Source organism: Stegodyphus dumicola, chromosome 10 (genome assembly GCF_044657685.1).
Source record: "Stegodyphus dumicola isolate Sdum_Otavi_A_Nest chromosome 10, ASM4465768v1".
NCBI classification, from domain to species: domain Eukaryota; kingdom Metazoa; phylum Arthropoda; class Arachnida; order Araneae; family Eresidae; genus Stegodyphus; species Stegodyphus dumicola.
The window spans coordinates 142,896,157-142,918,697 of NC_140777.1; the positions used below are offsets into that span (position 1 = coordinate 142,896,157).

Below are 22,541 nucleotides of genomic sequence, written 5' to 3' on the forward strand. Positions count from 1 at the left end.
GAAGGTGTCACAGAGTCGTCTATTTAAATCCAAGACTTTTAATGTCACAAAGGTGACAAAAATTTGCTTTATTTAGCACAGAATGAGGCAACCCCTTAGATTTTAGTGCATACAAAACCTACTTTTAGAAATAAAACGAGTTGTTCCTAGAGTTTGTCTTACCCCTTTTTTCGAGGCGAAAGAAGCATATATTTTGTTTTTGCTCCTTTTGCTATGTAATATTTGTTTTTGCTAAAAGCTGCAGAACATATGTATATATGTGTACACATACACATTCCCCCCTCCCCCCAATAAAAATATACAGTAGTTCGGCTGTCTCAATATGATGAAATATTTCAGGTAAAAATGGTTGCAAAGGCATGTAAGATACCATGACTTAAATAGACTTGCTTATTTTTATCTCAAGAATGCTAGCATGAACAGCCTCTTACACAGGTCACAATGAATCTGAAAGGTGCCCTATCGATAACTAGAATCTTAAAAATTATCTTTTTTATTATTTTTAATGACAAAATACATTTACTAAACAAACCTTCCACTCAAATATTTTCATAAAATATATAAGTCAAGAATAATTTATTTCATTATTCAAATTTGGAACATTCTTCTCATTTTGTACCATCATATCTATTGAAATGTAGCCTATAAATGCAATTTGCATTTGGAAGCACTGGTTGTTGGTTATGTAAAATATACACTCAGGGAAAGGAAATTTCACTAGTGGGAGGAGCGAGACGAATGTTGCGAGATCGAAACATGGAAAAAGGTAACAGATATAATTTTGAAAGCGATAGGAAAAGAAATACAAGAAAATTAATGTCATTAAATAAAAAGCAAATAGTTTTGTTAATACTAAGTATTCAGAGAACCCCAGTTTACTAAGAAGAAGCTCTGTAAATAATTAATGCAGATACAAAGTGAAAATGTAAATAAGTGACTTTTGATGATTTACTGTTGAAAATTTAATTCTCCTTTTTGAAAATATGATTCATATTCCCTAATGAGAAATTCCAGAGCTTTTTCAGTCCGATATGTTAAATCAAGCAAGAATGAAACACAGATATGGGATCTTTAAGAACAGAATTTTTGATGACGGGAGGAAAAAAGGGACTTGAAAAGTTAATTCATTTAGAATTAGAGCAAGTTTTTGATTTATAGAAATATTAAATATTTGTCGGAGATATAAGGACAAAATTTAACGCATGCTCTTGTCTAAATGCAAGCAATCTGCCAAACGTGCTGCTATCTAAATGTGTTGTCAGCAAACTTGCTATCAATTAAATATCTTGTCGGCTAAATGTTCATGTCAACTACTTGTTAACGTCAGCGGTATGTCCGTGTCAGCTAAATGTCCTGTTGGTTAAGTGTCCATGTTGGCTAAATGCCTTGCCAGCTATATGTCCGTGTCGGCTAAATGTCTGTGTCGGCTAACTGTCCATGTCGGCAAAATGTCTGGTTGGCTAAATGTCCGTGTCGGCTAAATGACCTGTCAGATAACAGCTGTTGCTTAAGTGTCTTGTCGGCTTAAGTGTCACGACACTTAGCCATGTGCAAGATTATTAAGTACTTCCATAAGTTTGTCTAACCTGCAACCTTGACATGATAAAGTGTGTCTAGTTCTTACTTTTTCATTTATATAACAATAATTTTAACAAGACCACGCTTTTCCATGTGTGCTCAGAATTATGTTAATAAGAATCTTTAAGAACAAGAATAAACATTTACAGATGCTCAAGAGTGCCATTTCCAATAACAATTGTTAAGGATTAAGTCAATGTTAAATACTGTACTCAAGCATGGCAAAAGTATAGTAACTTTTCTAACACACTACATTTACATTTCATCGCCTACAATATTTTGTGAAACGTTTCACACTTTGCCATTACTATATTTTTAAACATAATTTGCACCAATCTTGGTAGTTTTCTAAGCTCATCAGCAGGAAGATGGCATATCTACCTAGAAAACAATTTTCTGAAATAAAAGCAGTTTAAAAAAAAGGATGCTAACATTTCTCAATTAGATCTCTGGGTGTTCTCGATTTGCAGAAAAGTAATAAGTTCTTTCGCTCTTTATCTTCAGTTTCAAGCTAATCTACAGAGTAGCATTTCCTGCTGTGATTACAGTGGATGGAAAGCATCTGCAGAACCATCCTGATGAGAATTATTCTCCTCTTTAGTTCCGAACAGACCATTTAAATGCTCTGGCATGAATACGTTTAATATTGTGTTTGCATTTTTCTTGGTTTAACTCTTTTTTTAAAGCGAAGAAAAAAATAATCCTGAAACTTTAATTTTTCATTCAGTGACATGGCTGTCTCAGGATTATGAGCATCTGTGAAATCTCATGCAGTTACCTTGTAAAAAGTATTTTCATAGTGGGAAATATTTTCATAATACACACATTTAGTTTTAGACAATTGAAATGCAAACTGAAAGGTTCCCGTGATTGAGCATTTAACTCTCATAAGCTTTATGCAACTTAAAGTTTTTTTAATTAATGTTTTATATAAATAACAGTTTTTAGAGATCGCGTTGGAATGTAATTTCACATTTTGCAATATAATTTTGTGCAGATACTTATTTGAAAAAGTAATAAATGAAATGTATATAATTATATATCACCACTTAAATGCAAATACAGTGAAACCTCTCATGACAACAATCTCTTTAAGATAACAACCTCCACAGAAGGTCAAAATCATTATGAACAGTCTTAGAGAGGGTTTACTGTATTTTACAGAAGAAAAAACAAATTTTGGATATCATGTAGTATTCAATCTACTGCTTTTAGTTAGTTATTTCTTAGATGATGGCATTAAAATGCTATTTTTAAATCTGAGCATTGACAAAATGGCAAGATAAAGAAATGACCTGTCAACAACAACAACAAATAATTTCAGTGTACCATCTAAAAAATAACTATTTAACTTAAAGCTGTAGATCACATACTATATGATTACCCAAATTTTAACAGCTTGAAAATATTTGCCTTTAAAGGAAAAAAAAATTACTTTAATTAACTCTTCAGCGATTTCAAGCATTCCTTGCCTGAGAAAATGTTCGCTTATAACCTGATTCAGCAATTTCACATTCTCAGGACTCTGGAACACATTTTCATTGCTTGTGGTAGCAAAATCAGCAATAAAATTCTGAAATGAAACAAAGAAAAAATGAGCTCTCAATTTTTCAAAATTCTTTTTTACATAATAAAAACTATGTTAGACAATGTTAATATAAAAATTATCATTTTATCAATTCATGCATTTTAATTATAGTTCTTTCAATCCATGAACAGCTTTGCTGAAATAAAGTATAGTACAAAGTCCGTAATTCGGACTCGTCAGGCGATTCCGGTCCAGGGGTTTTTCCGGATTATAAAAGGGGTCATCAAATGAAAAGGTGCGAAATGACACGGTACAAGTGTAGACTTTATTCAAAATATACACCATAGGCCTGAGCACAATGATCCCAATGATGAACAAACTGCAGGATTCCTTGTTCCCAGAATTCCTGTGCTGTGACGACATCCAGTCCTTCACAGCATCCTTGAGTACGTCGTTCGAGTTGAAGCGCTTCCCTTTCAGGTGTTTCTTCAGTGGACCAAACACATGGAAATCGCAGGGCGACATGTCCGGACTGTAGGGCGGATGGTTCAACGTCTCCCACTTGAACTTGGCCAGTTCCATATGTGCGACTCTGGAGACATCGAGACGTGTGTTATCATGGAGCAAAACCACACCCTCTGTGAGCAGCGCCGGTCTTTTGTTCTTGATGGACCTGCGTAGGCTTCAGAGTGTCTCACAGTACACATCAGAGTTAGTGGTTTTTTTTTTTTTTTGTGCTCGAGGAATTCCACTAGTAGAGGACCTTGAACGTCGAAAAAAATGGTGAGCAACACCTTGCCTGCTGACAGCACGGCTTTGAACTTTTCAGGGGGAGCTGACGACACATGCTTCCACTACATGCTGTCCCGCTTTGTCTCTGGCTCGTAATGATGGCACCAGGTCTCACAGCCTGTGACAATCAGGTCTTCCTGATACCGAAACAGATGTTGCAGTGCTAGCTCCATATGAAGTTCCTTTCGCTGGTCGGTGAGCTGCTTCGGAACCCACAAGTCCACAAGGTTCCATAGCTGACATCCACCTTCACTGCTAACGTTCGCAATGTGACACGCCAATCACTTCTCACTAGGTCGTTTACCTTGTCGATGAGATCGCTCGTGATGACAGTGATTGCCTGGCCTGGTCTCGGGTCATCACCCACACTCTCACGGCCTGCATGAAAACGAGCACTCCATTTTCTGACAAGCTTGTCAGAGACACATTTCTCTCCGTAAACTGTCACCATCCGGCGATGAATAGCTGCCGGTTTCTCACCTTCCGCTGTCAGAAATCGGATAATGCTTCACTGCTCCTCAGCCGTCGAATTTTGCAATGCGAACGCCATCCTGTCCTCATACGAACTGCCGCATAATTTGGATGCCGCTTTTGATAAGAGCCTCTGCTCTTTCCTGTGCATGCGGGCAACCTGCTCATGCTCCAATCCCAGTCAGAGACTCCAATCTCATCCCAAGATGCCTCGCTACGTTCTCCCATGGCGGAATATGCAAATATTTAACTGTTATATTTTTACGTCGTTTTGTACTTTTTCATTTGATCACACCTTGTAGATCATCGATTTAAATCTGGTAAGATGGCATGCAGAAATTATACAATTAAAAATATGAAACAGTAATTTATGAAATAAAGAGCAATTATGATCTAAAGGGTATCAAAATTTTAAAAAAAATCTTAATATTTATTTGTTTACTTTATTAAACATTTCTTTCAATGTAAGTTGTTTAAGTTGCTTCATTTTTTGTGCTAAACGTGCACGCGTAAACATTACACTTGCATGCGTAAAGCATACCAAAAAAAAGTTTGTGGCTTTGAGGTCCGGATTATAGATCATTCCGGATAATGGATGCAAGGATTACGAACTTTGTACTGTATTAAATCTTTTACGACAAACATACGATTGATTATGGTAAAAATATATATTACATTTTAAGGTCTTTGCATTTATTATCAACACCTAAATTATCATGATTGATACTGCAATTGCAGCCTCTCAAAGCAAGTTACAATTTTCTAAAATCTGGTTTAAAAAGATGTAAATGACGAAAATTTTCCTAGAATTCATAATTCACAGAATCTGCCAATTTTGGGAAATTCTAGGTTTTAATTTATTTTCCTTATTTTTGCATTTATTATCAACACCTAAATTATCATGATTGATACTGCAATTGCAGCCTCTCAAAGCAAGTTACAATTTTCTAAAATCTGGTTTAAAAAGATGTAAATGACGAAAATTTTCCTAGAATTCATAATTCACAGAATCTGCCAATTTTGGGAAATTCTAGGTTTTAATTTATTTTCCTTATTTTTAAAAATTTTTTTTCAAAATTAATCATTAATTTTGAATCAAATGAAACTTTTAGACTTTAAACATTTGCAAAGAAGAGCATTATAAAGGACAGATGACAATATAAGGAAGGAGAAGAGAAAAAATCTTTAGTTGGAATTACAAGTTTTCAAAATTGCAGATGACGACACATTGCATGCGGGAGATCATTGACAACAATGATGTATGTAACACTGCAGCAGAAATCTGTACAACTTCACATTTTATGGCATCTTTCAATTCTGACAAATCTCATGGCTTTGACATGTTAGCCTTACATTTCAGATAACCACAGAAGCAGAAATCTATTACGGTGAGATTGGGCGATCTTGGTGGCCACAAAACTGTAAAGTTATGTGAGATGACTCTACCTCCAAAGTGCTGTTGCGGCACTTGCCGAACACATGTGGCAGTGTGTGAAGGAACACCATCTTGCATACACACAGTATCATTAACAACATTGAACTGTTGAAATTCTGGACACATAATTCTACAACATTGTTGTATACCAAACACTTGTAATGAAAAGCACTTCCATATCTGTGGAAGCTATGCCTTAAAAAAAGTACAGACAAAAAACAAATTCGTAGTGGTATTTTTTAGCTTCGTGTAAAGGTGCTAGTGCCACATTGCAAGAATTTCTGTCAGCCCAGCGAAATTGTTGATGCTCGCAGTTAAAGAGAAATGCACTTCATCTGCCCATAATATCTGCAGCAGCCACCTGCTACCTTCATCATATCTGATGAAGAAAAGATTTACAATCTCCAGGTTCCAACATCGGATGCACTGGAATCAATAAGGAAACATCTGAAGAATAGCATACAGAACCTTGAGGACTAAGGTTTTTGGTACATCCAAATTGTGGGTTACACCTCTTGTAGTAAGCAATGTACTTGCAGTAATCATATGCACTTCCACAGTACAACTTCATCAGGAACACATGGTCATCCGAATTGCAGTCTATCAAATGTGCGTTCAATTTCTTCACATTTTTTTACCAACTAACATACAGGTTTTATGGAACATGGGCCTAATTTTGGCTTATAATTTCATCCACAAACTTGTGCTGCTTCAGTAGCATTTACTCCATTCAGACAAAACAGCTTTATCAGTTCACCTCATTGTATTTCAGTAGGCTTCATCTTGTAAGCATGTTTGAACATCTGATTAAAGAAATGACATTTCCACACTGCTTATTAAAGGTTTTTCACACGTAGTCAGGTTTCTCACACGCAATGCTTCATAGACTGCACAAAAAAAGGAGGAAAGTTCTGTATCTCCCATTCTTTGCATTCAAATTGTGTTTTTCATGTCTCGAAAGCGAGACTTTGGATACGTATTAGATTATATATAGCACTGTTCTAATACAGGTATTTTTACACAAAATTGAACTTTTACTGAAATGACATGCCAATTTTTTCCATATTTTGATTCTATGACTCAAGTTATGCCAAACTGCTAAGTTTTGTAAAAATAGCATGAGTAGTTTTTAAAAAATTAGCTCTCAAAACTTCAGCTTCTCAATGTTAATTGAATTTGATATATATTTATTAATACCTCTTTTTTTATTAAACTTATTTAATTCCTCCTTTCATATTTCGAAATTTTAGGTTCATTCCAAATAAAACTTGCCTATTTTTATGATTTCTATAATTTATATAAATTTTTCGAAAAACAAAACTGAATTATAACCTATAAAATTTTTGCCATCATTTTAAAGTAGATGTAATTCTAATCATACCTGCAAAAAATTAGAATTTTTTATTCAAAATTTCCTAAGATATACGTGAATTTACATTTTGGGCATCTTTCGAAATTTGACGCATTTATTATAAGCGATAGTAACGAAAATGTGGTTTATGCACTTTGTTAAAGTATGAACAATGACTTTTTTCCATGCTCGTGGACTGAAGAAAAAGGAAAGGAAAATAGGTTGCTATAAATTAAGTAGTTTAGAATGGTTCTTGGTGCAAACTGAAAAAAATTTGCCAAGATAAATTTCTCAAATAATCTAGCCAACAAAAATATCTAGCCATAAATTGAGTCGTAAAATCAAAATATGGAAAAAAATTGGTATGTTGTTTCAGAAAACGTTCGATTTTATGTCAAAATACCTATGTTAGAACAAAGCTCTATATAAATCTAATACAGTACAAGATCCGAGATCTGGACGAGGCGGTTCCGGATTTGGGATTTTTCCAGGTATTAGATCATCAGTTTAAATCTAGTAAGATGGCATGTAGAAATTATAAAATTAAAAATATGAAGCACTTATGATCTAAAGGGTGTCAAAATTTACAAAAAAAAAAAAAAAAAAAAAAAAAAAAAAAAAAAAAACTTAATAATTATTTGTTTACTTTATTAAGCATTTCTTTCAATTTAAGCTGTTTAAGTTGCTTCATTCTTTTTTGTGCTAATACTTTCTCTTGACTTCCATAGACGGACACAATTTCTCTTTCAGTTACAAAGTTCCATTTTGTTCAAGCCCTATAATTGCTGTGTCGAGAATTCTGACTAACTTGTAAATCGAAATTTTTTTATTTTCAATATCATCTCTGTCACTTTGTTCACTATCGGTAGTGGTATTTTCTGGATCTAGAACCATACTACAGATTTTTCCATCTGTTAATTGATTGATGATTGGGACATTGTCATCACAATGAAAAACTTCTGTTACACCATCTTCATTTATTACCGCTTCTCCATGTTTCTTTACAAAATCCCTTAAATAGGAAAATTTCACCTTTGGTTTTTGCTATATCTGAAAACCTTCAAATTCGCGACTGGTAATTTCATCATCCTCACCATGAAATATGGTAGCTGGCCATAAATTATGCCAAGCATTTTTTGATCTGGAGACACATTCTCCCATTATCTAGCGATGCTCCACACAGCAGACTTTATGCTAAAATAGTTCTAAAATTCTTGAACAGTCTTGCCATTACTCAAGAAATGGATTAACATGGATTTTAAAAATGCTCTTTATACAGTTAAATACTGAAAATCTGCCAACTCCTGAAATCCGCGTTGCCTCTCAAAATATAAACATTTAGTTTATTGGTACCAGAAACCGCAACATTGAGTACGAATAAAAAATACTTAGCAAATAATGATGTCATAATTACCGAATAATAATAAGTCATAAGAGAAATACCAAATTATTGACATTATGATAAAAACTGTTTCTCCTCGAATCTGCATCGAGGTAAAAAAGCAGATGATTCACTCAACTCTTTTTTTCAAGTTCACGATTCACTTCTTTTTCATGATTCTAGATTTTCTGAGCTTTGTTATTTCATGAGATTATTTAGTGCTGCCTTTTCTTTATCCAGATATTTTGTGGATAAATTAAGAATATTTTAAATTTCAGCCTTTTTTAATACAATTACAGATAAGAAACACACTCATGATTTTACTGCTTGCGACGTTGAAAAACGCAAACACATTGCATTGACGGTAATGCAAAAAGTGCAAATTCTAAGAATCATGGAGACAGGTGCTACTTTTCGGTTTATAGCAGAATCGTATGGGATTGCGACACGATTGTGTATGATATACGGAAAAATAAAGAAAAGCTGTTGTAATTTTACAGCAACAGTGATTCTAACACCAGAATCCGAAACCGGAAATCTTTGCATGAGGCGAAATTGGCAAAACTCGATGCAGTGTATATATAATACAATGAATAATATAATCAATTTATATATGTAATAATAATTTAATGCATATAATAAGTTATTGCAATAATGTATATAATAATTTAATTAAATGTATCTAATACGCCTTATTTATTTTGCACTTTTAGTCTGAAAATTATGATTTATCTTTACTGTCCTGAAATCTGCAAAATCCAAACATCTGCATAACCTCTGGTTCCAAGCTTTGCGGATTTCTGGACATCTACTGTATTTGCATTTCAGCATGCGCACTTTTACGATATCTGTAGACTGAATGATGGACATACAATTTGGAGGAAAGAATAATACAGATACATTATCTTATGGGAATTTCCGGTTATGTTTTTACCACCAATCCTCGAATTCCATATCACAGATTATGTTCGTACTGCATTAATATAAATATTAACAAGACATAGTGCACAATAAAAATTAAGCTTTATTTAGGAACATCGCGCATACTCCCCGACAGCCTGCCTGTTTCGCTCTGCTCGCTACTCATAAGAAATTTCTCCTCTAGGGTTGCCACACTTATCGGAGGGTGCAAGGCGCGCTCCTTATCGCCATCACCACAGAGTTTCCCACCAGTTCCTTTAATGGCTATTCAAAGGAACGGCATAGGTTATGAAATTATCTCAGAGTATCCGAACTGTCGGGTATTTTTACAAGATTACAAAATTAGAATATAAAATTAGAAAAGATCAAAATGAAATTCAATATATAACAAGGTATTGACACATATAATAAACATGAAATAACAAGAAATATGTTAAGATATGAATTTAAAAAAAATGTTTTAAATTGTTATGTAAGAAGCAAGTTTCTTAGGGAAGTGAACATGTCTTCCCGATCTGGTGACAGTTTGTGTCTTAGAGAGTTCGTTTGCAGATTTATTCTGCTGAACTGTCTTTAAGTCTTTATTTGTTTTCAGTTCAGGCAAATTAGAGTCCGAAAGCAAATAGGCTGGTTTCACACGGTCTATAGACACAGTAGATTTCAGACCGTTAACATCTATTGTGAAAGTTTTGTCCGTTCTAGAAAGGACTTTATGCGGACCTGTATATGGTTGGCACAGAGGTGGCTTTACTCGATCGACATGTAAGTATACATGCGTACACGACTTTAAGGTAGCACTTACGTAACATTTTTCTTGGCAATGTGCAGATGTTGCTATTGGATTAAATTGTTGCATTCTATGCCTAAGATTTGTGATAAATTGTGTGTCATACGGAGATATCTTAGATGACGTTATCATATCACTAGGCAGCTTGAGAGTTGTGCCGTACACCAGTTCAGCACAAGATGATTGTAGATCTTCCTTTACGGCTGTCCGAATACCAAGCATAACAACTGGTAGTGTTTCAGTCCAGTTATTGGTCTCGTGAGCCTTGAGAGAAGATTTTAAATGTCGATGAAATCGTTCAACAATGCCGTTTGACATTGGATGATAGGCTGTTGTTGTGATTCTGTTCGTACCCAAAATGCGCGTGAATTCTGCAAAAAGTGCGGATCTCATTTGAGAACCTTGGTCTGTTGTTATGATCGATGGGCAGCCAAAACGAGATATCCAACAGTTGAAGATGGCTCTGCAAATGGTTTCCGTTTTCATATCCGGGATGGGAATGGCTTCAGGCCATCTGGAGAATCTATCTATTAGAGTCAAAAGGTACACATTGCCTTCTGATGGAGGTAACGGTCCGACGATATCCATATGGATTTCTGAAAAACGTGCATCAGGAAGAGAGAATGTGCCCAGTGGTGCTTTAGTATGCCTAGTAATTTTCGATTTTTGGCAAGATTCACAGGATTTCACCCAATTTTTGATATGACGTTTCATATCAGGCCATACATAACGAGAACAAATAAGCTTCGTAGTAGCTGCAATTCCTGGATGTGACAGATTATGCAGATGATTAAAGATGAGTCTGCGAAAGGAATTCGGAACAAATGGACGAGGAATGTCTGTTGATATGTCACAAAGAATATTACCATCAGAATATTGGCACGGTTTAAATTCCAGTTTCAAAGATGATGTGTTGTTTTTGAGAAGGTCTTGTACCTCCGGATCATGCCGTTGAGCTTCGGAAAATTTTTTAAAATCCAAAAATGGAGATTTTATTATGGAATCAATTTCGATTCTTGAAAGAGCGTCAGCAACGACGTTTTTTGAACCTTGCACATGCCTAATATCAGTAGAGTACTGAGAAATAAAATCTAAATGGCGCAATTGTCGAGGTGAACATTTATGAGGGTTCTGTTTAAAAGCGTATATTAACGGTTTTTGATCCGTATAAATTATAAAATTTCTGCCCTCTAACATGTGTCGGAATTTCTTAATTGCAGAATAAATAGAAAATAATTCCCTATCGTACGCGGACCATTTCTGTTGACTTTTACTGAGTTTCATAGAGAAAAATGCTATAGGTTCCCATGTTTGTTGAGACAACTGCATAAGTGTGCCGCCGATTGCATAAGTGCATAAGTGTGGAGCCGAGTGTCTGAGGCATCTACCCAGATGCTTAGCTGGGCTCCGGGAATAGGGTGTCTCAAAAGGGTAGCCTGAGCAATGGCATTTTTGGCAGCAATAAAGGCTTGTTCAGCATTCTCGTTCCAATTTAATTGTGGGGATGAATCCTGAACACGAGAACGAGATTTCTTTTTATTAATATAGCCTTCTAACAATTTTATTAAAGGAGAAAGAATATGTGCTGCTTTAGGTATGAAACATCTATAAAAGTTAAACATGCCTAAAAATCGGCGAAGCTGAGTGAGAGTGGTAGGTTGAGGAAAATCTAAAATACATTTGACTTTGTCAGGAAGAGGTTCAATTCCGTTTTCACTAAGGTGAAAACCTAAGAAATCAATAGATGTTTGACCAAAGGTGCATTTTGAAACATTTATGCAAAGTCCATATTCCTGAAGTTTGGAAAATAAAGCTTTCAAATGCCTGCAATGTTCCTCAGAATCTTTAGAGGCTATGAGCAAGTCATCGACAAAAGCGTAAACGCCTTCTAAATCCCGCGTGACTTCATCTATAAAACGTTGAAAAGTCGCAGATGCATTGCATAAGCCGAATTGCATACGGATACTTTCGAATAAACCGAATGGTGTGCATATGGCGGTTTTGTGGATGTCGGCAGGGTTAATTGGTATTTGATGGTATGCCTTAATCAGGTCGACATGACTAAAAATTTTAGTACCGTGCAATGCAGCAGTAAAATCGGCTAAACATGGAATAGGGTATTTGTCTTTTATTGTTTGAGCGTTCAATGCTCGATAATCTCCTACAGGTCTCCATTCCAGACTTCCCTTTTTTGGAACCATGTGAAGTGGGGATGCATAATTGCTGCTCGAAGGTCTCAAATGCCCCAATTGCATCATAGTTTGAAATTCTTGTTTTGCTATTTTTAAGCGATCTGGAGCTAACCGACGAGGTTTTGCAACCACAGGTGGACCTTTAGTTATGATATAATGAACGGTGTTATGCTTAACAGGTTGGTTAGGATCTGGTAATCTAGTAACTGAAAGAAATTCTTTTAAAATTTTGTGATATGGTGTATCACTAAATGCAGTTTTTACTGAATAAATGCTTGCATTTTTCACGCAACCGACGGTTTTAAAATGCGTTTTTAAATCTTTGAGACATTTGTTTCTGAGATCAGGCACCAATTCAAAGATATGGAGAAAATCTGCTCCAAGAATGGGTGTACTAACATTTGCTATAAGAAAAGTCCATGTAAACTGTCGTCTTAATTTGAAATCCAAAGAAAGTGTTTTTTGACCATAAACATGAATAGTAGAAGAATTAGCAGCGAAAAGTGTTTGTTGGGACGAATTCCGTTTTTGAGAATTATTTGCTGGAAGTAAGGACACATCAGAGCCGGTATCGACCAAGAATGAAAGGTTTGTTCTACGGTCACGAACGAACAGGCGACGTGAAACTTGAGGCAAAGAATAAGTCGCCTCTATTCTTTGCTGGTTTCGTTTCCCTGCCATGAACAAGGTTTTGTACATTTGTCATCTCTACACTTTTTCCCAAAACGTCTATGATACCAGCAAACAGAATAATCTCTCCTTTTGGAATTGCTTCTTTCCTTATTGCGATCTCCGCGATTTGGCGAGCGACCACGAGAAAGAGAAATGCGATCAATACGTTTGTTTAATTTTTCTATTTGTTTAAATAATTTATCCTCAAGAGACTGATCGACTGTGCGAGAAACGGCACAAGTCCCTGGGGTTGGATTTACTTCTAAAATTCTGTCGGCAATTTCTGCAGCTTTATCTACAGTTAAATTGGAAACTGCTGCCAAAATAGACTGAACAGTCGAAGGCAAACGTTGAAGGAATAATTTTAACATTAAGTTATCAGGAACATTTAAAGATTCTGCTCGACGTTTCATATTTCTAAGCAAATCGGAAGGTTTTCGAGAACCTAATTCTTCTCCAGATAATAATTGGCGAATTTCTTGCTGAGAAGATTCTCCTGAACGATTTATTAACTCAGTTTTAAGCTTTGCATATGGATCAATAGGGTCTGGTTTCATAAGTAAATCCCGTACTAGTGATGCGATATCTGGAGGAAGATGAGAAACTACATAATTATATTTAGTAATGGATTCTGTGATAGGTTTGGGGGTGGCAAGAGCAAAAGTACTTTCACACATAATAAACCATAAAGATGGGTCTGATCGGTTATAAACCGGAATTTGGATGGCATATACATCAGACATTGTGCAAGGTTTTTAAGCCAAAATAAAAGCAAAAATTTAACTAAAGAAAATGAAATTAAATGATAAGTAGAAAACAGAATTATAAAATGATCTATAATTACTACTCATCTGTGATCCGGAGGATGAAAATCGATGTAATCCATTACTTCTGGTTAGGAGATCTTGAGTGATGGCTTGTAGTCAAAACCGAAAGTGCTTGAGAACTGTTCATACGATTTAACACAGTCCGGGTTACCATTATGGGAATTTCCGGTTATGTTTTTACCACCAATCCTCGAATTCCATATCACAGATTATGTTCGTACTGCATTAATATAAATATTAACAAGACATAGTGCACAATAAAAATTAAGCTTTATTTAGGAACATCGCGCATACTCCCCGACAGCCTGCCTGTTTCGCTCTGCTCGCTACTCGTAAGAAATTTCTCCTCTAGGGTTGCCACACTTATCGGAGGGCGCAAGGCGCGCTCCTTATCGCCATCACCACAATCTTTCACTAAAACTTTAAGTGAAGTTTGATCTGCACAGTTGTCTACAATCAGGACAATTTTTGTGTCATCAGGTAAACAAACGGAATTCAAATGTTGTCGAGATTCGGGTATGAAATGATTTTCAAACCAATCATTATTCATTAATGCTTGTGTTAGCCACGTTCTTTTATTTTCACAATACATTATGGGGAAATTCTTTACTCCTTTAAATGCTTGAGCTCATGTTATTTTTTCTGATTACGAAAAGTTTACACTTGTGCGTTCCTGCAGCATTTGTGTATGCTAAAATTGTTAGTTTCACTCTGGAATCTTTGACGCCAGTTGCAGCCTTTTCTGTAGAGGTTGCCAAGGCATTTCACGGTATATACTACCCGGAAAGACCCATTTCATCAGCATTACAAATTTGTTCTGAAGACAACTTTTCACTATTAATGAGTTCAATGAATTCATCTGTAAATAGTTTAGCAGCTTCAGTATAAGCTGAAACTTTTCACCTGAAAGTTTTAATTGCCTTATATTATGGCGATTTTTTAATTTGGTTAACCGACCTGTCAAATACGTGCACTCAGTTTTCAGTTCATTTCTTCATGAAATATTTTGACTTGAGCCATTAGCACTGCATCCATCAATGGCATGCCTTCGCTGCGACGCTGTCTGACCCATTCAATCATCACTTCTAGCACAATGAACAATTTTTCTGTAATTCATTGCAAGTGGAGTGTTGGAATCGCAAAAAAAATTTTTCAAAAATTCCCTTTTCTGTTTTCTTATGTCATACACAGTTGCCATACTCTTCGCATAATTTTTTGATGGATATACCTTTATCCATTTTTTTTCAATGGACATCAAAACATGCTTTCACTTTGTAATTCCTTTTACAGCTCCAGAATTAGAAACTCTTTTTGACATAATCAAAAGTTCAAACTTTAATTTTCATAAAATTGTTGTAATAAAAAAAGCCTGCAAAAAAATAATAAGCTGGATCAAATCAGAAAGTTACGGAACATGGAAATCTGCTGTATTGATTGAAATTCCTTGGAATCCGTATAATTTAAACCTAGCTTAATAACATCTGCTATACATTATTGGCTATGTGTCATGAGATTGGAGACAAAACACAAGTTCTTCTGCTCAATTTTATCTTGCTTCTATCACGCACTGAAACAGTTAAGCCTAAATTGTATGAATTTAGTTATTTATTATACACTTACGTCTATTTTTTTGTAAATGCTTAAGGTTTAGATGAGTCTTGAATACATAAATTCACATATCCGTTAAGGTTTACCAAGGCCCAGCTCTAGAATCTTACCACCTGAATGCAGTCTCTGGGGGTCCTAAACTCTGCTACCAAGTGCCTCCCTGATTTCTGAACTTTTACAGCCCCTAAATTTTGGGTATCAGTGCTTTCCTTAAATTATAAAAATTTTATCATCCCTTAATTTTGTTGTTGGGCACTTCTCTAAATTCTGAAAATTTTGTCTTAAAATTTGGTCCTAAATTCTGCCGCCCGGTGCTGCCATACGAGTTCTGTCGCCGGTTCTTGTATTCTTTATGTGAATAACAAAACAGTTATTCTTAATTCAAATATAATTAAATGTAACCTTTTGTTCTATGAGCATCATTTAAAAAAATCTATTTTTAGCATATGGGTAGAAATTGTTGTTAACTTTTTTATTGTTTACATTTTTTAGCATATTTAACTTTAATCTGCAATCATCGCCAAGCATAATGTCGGCATAAAAAGTTACCATACTTTTTGCTATTCAATTACTAATTTATAAAAAAAAAAATATTCAGGTATCACTGCATGAGTCATTATTCAAGCTGATAAATATGTGGTGATGAAAGTAAAATATAATAATGATTCACCAGTTTGGCATCAAAAATATCAAATATTATGACTGTAAAATCAATGATGTTTCTATATAAAATGTTTCGGTTTGAGATGTATGCTTAGCAGATATGCAGCTACAGAGCCAAATTATTGATCACACAAATTTATGCTAAAATGGTTGTTTCTTGAATAACGAGGTACAGTCAAAAGTCATTAATTCGGACACCCATAATCCGGAATGATCTATAATCCGGACCTCAAAGCTACAAATTTTCTGCGCATGCGTCGCGTTGACGCATGCTCGTAAGACCTTTACCGCTGCGAATTTGCGTGTGCGCGTGTGCAAAATACGTTTACGAAAGCGCGTTTAATGTATAACGGACGGGATAAGCTAAGCTAAAATTATCTAATTATCTATTTCAATTAATGTTGCAGATTGCGTTGTTCCTTAATCTTCGAATTGGATCCGGATTATTATTTTTTGCAAACTGTTAGAGCAATTTTATAAAAGTAAGCTTGAACTTTCGATTATGTCAAATAGAATTTCCGATATATATTTACTAATATGTAAAGGATATACAAAGCGAAAGTATCTTTCGGAGTCCATTAAACAAAAAGTGGAATTGCTGCAAAAAATGGATAAAGGCATATCCTTTGTTTATCTAAACTTTAACATTTGTTTATCTAAACTTTAATGTTTGTTTATCTAAACTTTGTTTATCTTTAACGCCACTGCGGTGTGCAATGAATTGGAAGTTGATCTGTCAACACTATCCTTATCTTAAGGGCAGATGTTTTTATTTTATTTGGCTTATAATTGCTTACTCAATGTAGCATTTCATCTCCATGTACTCCGCCTTTGATGTGATTTAAATCAAATGCTTCGTCATTATAATTCGCTTCCGATAGCAACGAAAGTGACAGAGGTTATTGAAAACAAAAAATTTCGATTGACAAATTAGTCGGTATTCTCTCTCGACACAGCAATTATAGGACTTGAACAGCGGAACTTTGTAAGTGAACAAGAAATTATGTCTTTTTATAGAATTAAAGAGAATGTATTATATCACATAAAAAACGAAGCAACTTAAACAACTTACATTGAAAGAAATGTCTTATAAAGTAAACAAATAAATATTAAGCTTTTTTTTTTTTTTGTAAATTTTGATACCCTTTAGATCATAATTGTTCTTTATTTCGTAAATTACGGTTTCATGTTTTTAATTTTATAATTTTTGCATGCCATTTTACCAGATTTAAACTGATGATCTATAATCCGGTAAAATCGATAATCCGGAATCGCCGAAGTCCCGACGAGTCCGGATTATCGACTTTTGAGTGTATTTTATTTAGTGCCGAAGTAAAATTAAAAATCGAAACTCTCCATATGTTTTATTATGGAGGGAAAATAGGATGCACATGCTTAAAGCATACAAAAAAAATTTCTTAAAAAAAAAATACGTTGTTGGTGGCTTTGAGGTTCAGATTTTAGATCATTCCAGATATTGGATGTCTGGATCTCAGACTTTGTACTGTATATATCCTAAGTCACGCTTTCAAGACATAGAAAACGCTATTTGAATTTCGTCAATTGGCCCAGTAAAACGGGAGGTATAGAACCATCTCTTTTTTTTTTTCATGCAGTGTACATAGTGTTGACTGGACTGTCTGTCCTGAATTATACAAAGTGCATCAATGCTTCTCCTCTGGTCACTGGTCCTTTACAATGTGCTTCTTTGCAAATGTTTTAAGCTGGCAATTTTCATCATACATGTATTATTGTTCCACTTCCATTTATGGTTTTCAAAGCACTGATCAATTTATGCAGAAAAAAAAACTTAGTGTTGCCATTCCAAAATTTTGAAATTTTTTCACTGTAACTGTGAGAGCTGAATTGTTTTAAATTATCAGTGTCTCAAGCACATACCTTTAAGTAATGATATCTGAAATTTTATTTCGATTCATTGAGCAGAAAGGCTGCTAGGGGTTTATATATTGAGCAAGTTTATTTATGACCATCCTTTACATTTGCTATTTAGCATTAGTAATACAAATCGAGAATGTTTCGTAACTTACAGAATAATACAGGAGTTGACACACACACACATTTCATCTTCTAAATAGACGATTTAAAATTACAATGTAAATAAACTAATCACAACACTACAGATGCATTTTTTTCTTATGATATCCACCCTAAATGATGTAAGTAAGTAGATTCACTATTAATCTGAAACCAAGCATGTGATTTCAACTCCCCTGCAAAGATCATGTATGTGAGTATCTTTCACTTCCTTGAAGCTGCAATATCTGTCATTCCCTGTTGTGTACTCTAGGTAACATTTTTAAAGCAGTGAGATGATTAAATGATTGAGAAGATTTTGGCTATAATTTCCGGTGAAATGGGGAATAGTAAGTATCAGGTTAAACAGATTTAAAAAAAAAAAAAAAAAGTACTTTTCTCTTATTTCATTTAGAATTTTTCCCTTTTTTGAGAGAAGGAAAAAAAAGGAGTGCTACCTTTTTTTTCAATGGAATAATGCCGCACAAGTATGGCTTATGGTCAGTGGCAAAAATTTATTTTTTTAGAAGTATAAAGTTTATGCAGATTTAGAACTGCACAGGATTAGAACATCACTAACCTATGCATACTATAAAAATCAACTGTACTTAATCCCCCATCATTCTTTAAAAGAGTCCTACTGATTTTTCTTTTCTTAGGAAACAAATGAAAAACTTAAAATATGACATTTTAATTAATTTCATACATGTTTTGGAAAAAACTGATGTTAGAGGTTATTTTCCAGCTTTTATTTAGCACGAATGAAATGTGACTTCAAGATGTGAAGCTCATTAGCTAGTTACAAGTAAAAATGATTTCAAAATTTATAGTACAGTGAAAAGTCGTTAATTCGGACACCCATAATTCGGAATGATCTATAATCCGGACATCAAAACTAAAAACTTTCTGCGCATGCGCAACGTTGACACATGCGCAGAGGCGTTCACGCATGCGCGTAAGACCTTTTACGACTGCGCATATGAGTGTGCGCAAGTGCAGAATACGTTTTCGCGTGCGCATTTTATGTATAATGGACGTATAAGCTAAAATTATCTAATTATCTATTTCAGTTAATGTTGATGATTGCGTTGTTCCTTAATTTTCGAATTGCATCCGGCTTATTATTTTTTGCAAACTGTAAGAGCAATTTTATAAAAGTAAGCTTAAACTTTCGATTATATCAAATAAAATTTCCGATATATATTTGTTAATATGTAAAGGATCTAAAGCGAAAGTATGTTTTGAAATCCGAAATCTGTTTATCAATTTCACGCTGCTCGGCGGCGGGCGCCTAATGAATTGGAAGTTGATTTGTCAGCACTATCGTTATCTTCAGAGCAGATGTTTTTATTTTATTTGGCTTATAATTCCTTACCAAATGTAGTATTTCATCTCGATATGCTCCGTCTTTGATATGATTTAAAACAAGTTCCTCGTCATTATAATTCGCTTCCGATAGCGAAGAAAAGTGACAGAGGTTATTGAAAACAAAAAAATTTCGATTGACAAATTAGTCGGTGTTCTTGACACAGCAATTATAGGACTTGAACGGCGGAACTTTGTAACTGAACAAGAAATTATGTCTGTTTAATAGAATTAAATAGAAAGTATTATCACATGAAACGAAGCAAAACTTAAACAACTTACATTGAAAGAAATGTTTAATAAAGTACACAAATAAATATTAAGCCTTTTCTTTTTGCAAATTCTGATACCCTTTAGATCATAATTGTTCTTTATTTCATAAATTATGGTTTCACATTTTTAATTGTAGAATTTCTGCATGCCATCTTACGAGATTTAAACTGATGATCTATAATCCGGAAAAATCGATAATCCGGAATCGCCGAAGTCCCGACGAGTCCGGATTAACGACTTTTGACTGTATTCACCTCGGTTTTTACTTCATAAGCTGTTAGAGATGAAAGGTCTTTCCTCCAAAGTTTTCTATTCCCTTCATCCTTTCGGAACAGGTGTAACATATAAGCATTAGCAACTAACATTATCTCACAACCAGGTGTATCATATATGAATCGTCATTTAAATTGAATCTGAAGGCTTAGGTACCATATATGAATTTTTTAGACAGAATATTTAATTAGTACATTTTATTGGTACTATTTTATGCCACATCTGTTATGGTGGAATTTATTGATACTGGAGAATGCTAACCTTCATTCTCTTTCAATAATTTTTTTCACCATTTTGTTTCGAAATCAAAGCAGAAATCATGGGGATGATTAATATAAATACTCAGAGCTGCATCAGCTGATATAAATACGTGGGAGTATTCATAATTTCTCTTAGAATTTGGCTAGCATTGAGCCAAATACTTTGTGTTGCATTTAGTGAAACATTTTTTATGCTTTAAATGGCAAGGTAATGATAAGTTATAAAATTAATTCTGACAACTACCCATGTTCCTCTCATAATGTACCCAAAATTGGAATGATTGGATTACAAATTTAATTTATGTGATTTTTCCCCCCAAAGTTAGGCTTAGCAGGACAAACTGACTATCCCCACAAGACAGTTCATCCTGTCTGCCATCCTGAGAGCAGTTTGGTGATTCAGGTACCTATTACGAAAGGATTAAGAGGTGAACTAATTATTTCTTTGGTTATTTTGTAATAGAATCAGCACGCCTTATATCCAAGAACCATATGTTCTTCAAAGCATTCTGAATGTCCTTGACTACTAAGCAGTGCTGGGGAAAAGGCAGCCCGAGGGATAAATGCAGCCCGTTTAATTGCTTAATCCAGCACATGGGCACATGGTGAAATTCTATACAATGACATTTTCATCTCTTTCCTATCCAGTTTTGCTTGTAACCTACAGAAATCAACAGCAGAAATGAACATCTATTATTAAAGTACATACAGGCATATATATGCGTAACTACACTAGCAAGTTAAGCTGCGAAAACTAAATATACTAGAAAATACGCTCATCTGCTAAAAATATAGTTTTAGCATTTCTAACAGCTTTAATTTAGAAACTAAACAATGAAATATGATTACAATTGTTAAGACAAAAACTTCTCAAGTAAATCTCAAGTAAAAAAACATTTCACCCCAAAATTTTTATTTAAAAATGAAACAGTATACATGTCACTCATTTGATGATCAATAGGAAGAGATCGTTTGAAAACTTTAAATAAATTGAAAAAAAAATCGCCATTTAATTTTAATGTGCTGGATGTGTCAGTTCAGATTCAGTTCGAACTGAACAATTTGCAGTTGGATAATCTGTTAAAGGAAAAGTTTCATTGAAGCAAATTAACGGTCTTTTATGGTTTCCTGAATGCAAATCATTTCAAAAAATATTTTGGATTATATTAAGAAGTATTTAGTTTTGGATCGACATACTTATGAGAAATAACCTTTTTCATTAATGAAGTACATAAAAACCTAATTTGGGTGAAATAATAACATATACACATTTGAGATTTTACATCTCACATCAAGAATAAATTAAGTAAGGTACTTTCTGTTTTGCCGGCGCAAACAATAAAGTCGCCAATAATGGTACAACTGATGCCAAACGGAATATCTTCGCTGGTAACCTTTTACGCCTCATTTTCAAAACAAGTCGCAGCCATTTCATACCAGATTGATTGTTTCTTTCAATACTGGCATACAATTACACAGACTATTTACAAAGCTAATTAAATTTTATGCCCCAATACCATTTGCAATAATTAAGTGAATTAGGATGCAATCACACTGCTCACCCAAAGGCGAAAATATAGAAAAGAAAAAATCAAGGGTTAAACTCATCAATTTTAATGAGAATGCACTAGCGAAGTAAAGCACTGCGGTTTTACATAATTTCCGAGTAAGATATTCGTGCGAATTGAAATAATTCTTGACTTGTATTCCAAATTAAGATTTAACTTGAAATTAATGTAGATAATTATTGAGAAAATTAGATTTTCGTAGCGTAGTTTACATGAGATGAGATCACTTGGGGTCATGTGATAAGAACTGGAGAATCAGGATTTTGAACCATGAAAGCATAGCAAATTCTTACATTAATGTCTTTTTACAAATTTATTGTCTTTTATTTATAGGCTTTTTACAAAATTTTTATGCCTTCAAAATAAAAAATTCTTAGAACTAACATTTGTTAAAATTTTTTATGTGTATACTGTATGTTGTCGCCAACAGTCTGCTTGGCGAGATTTGCGCCGGCAAAATGGAAAAGTACCTTAATTAATAATTGTTTTTACAACACAGTGTTTATAATAAAAATACAAGCAAAACTGTAAAATTTATAAAAATATTTAATTAATTATTGAT

The 22,541-nt window shown here is 34.3% G+C and overlaps 1 protein-coding gene across 1 annotated transcript in view; it reads right to left on the reverse strand.

Annotated features, from left to right (window-relative positions):
- Sou (required for meiotic nuclear division 5 protein souji) overlaps positions 1-22,541 on the reverse strand; it is a 66,162-nt gene that overhangs the window by 29,765 nt on the left and 13,856 nt on the right. The window contains exon 3 of the mRNA XM_035370914.2: positions 3,014-3,151. Within this exon, the coding sequence (XP_035226805.1) occupies positions 3,014-3,151 (138 nt within the window). The remainder of the gene's footprint in view (positions 1-3,013; positions 3,152-22,541) is intronic.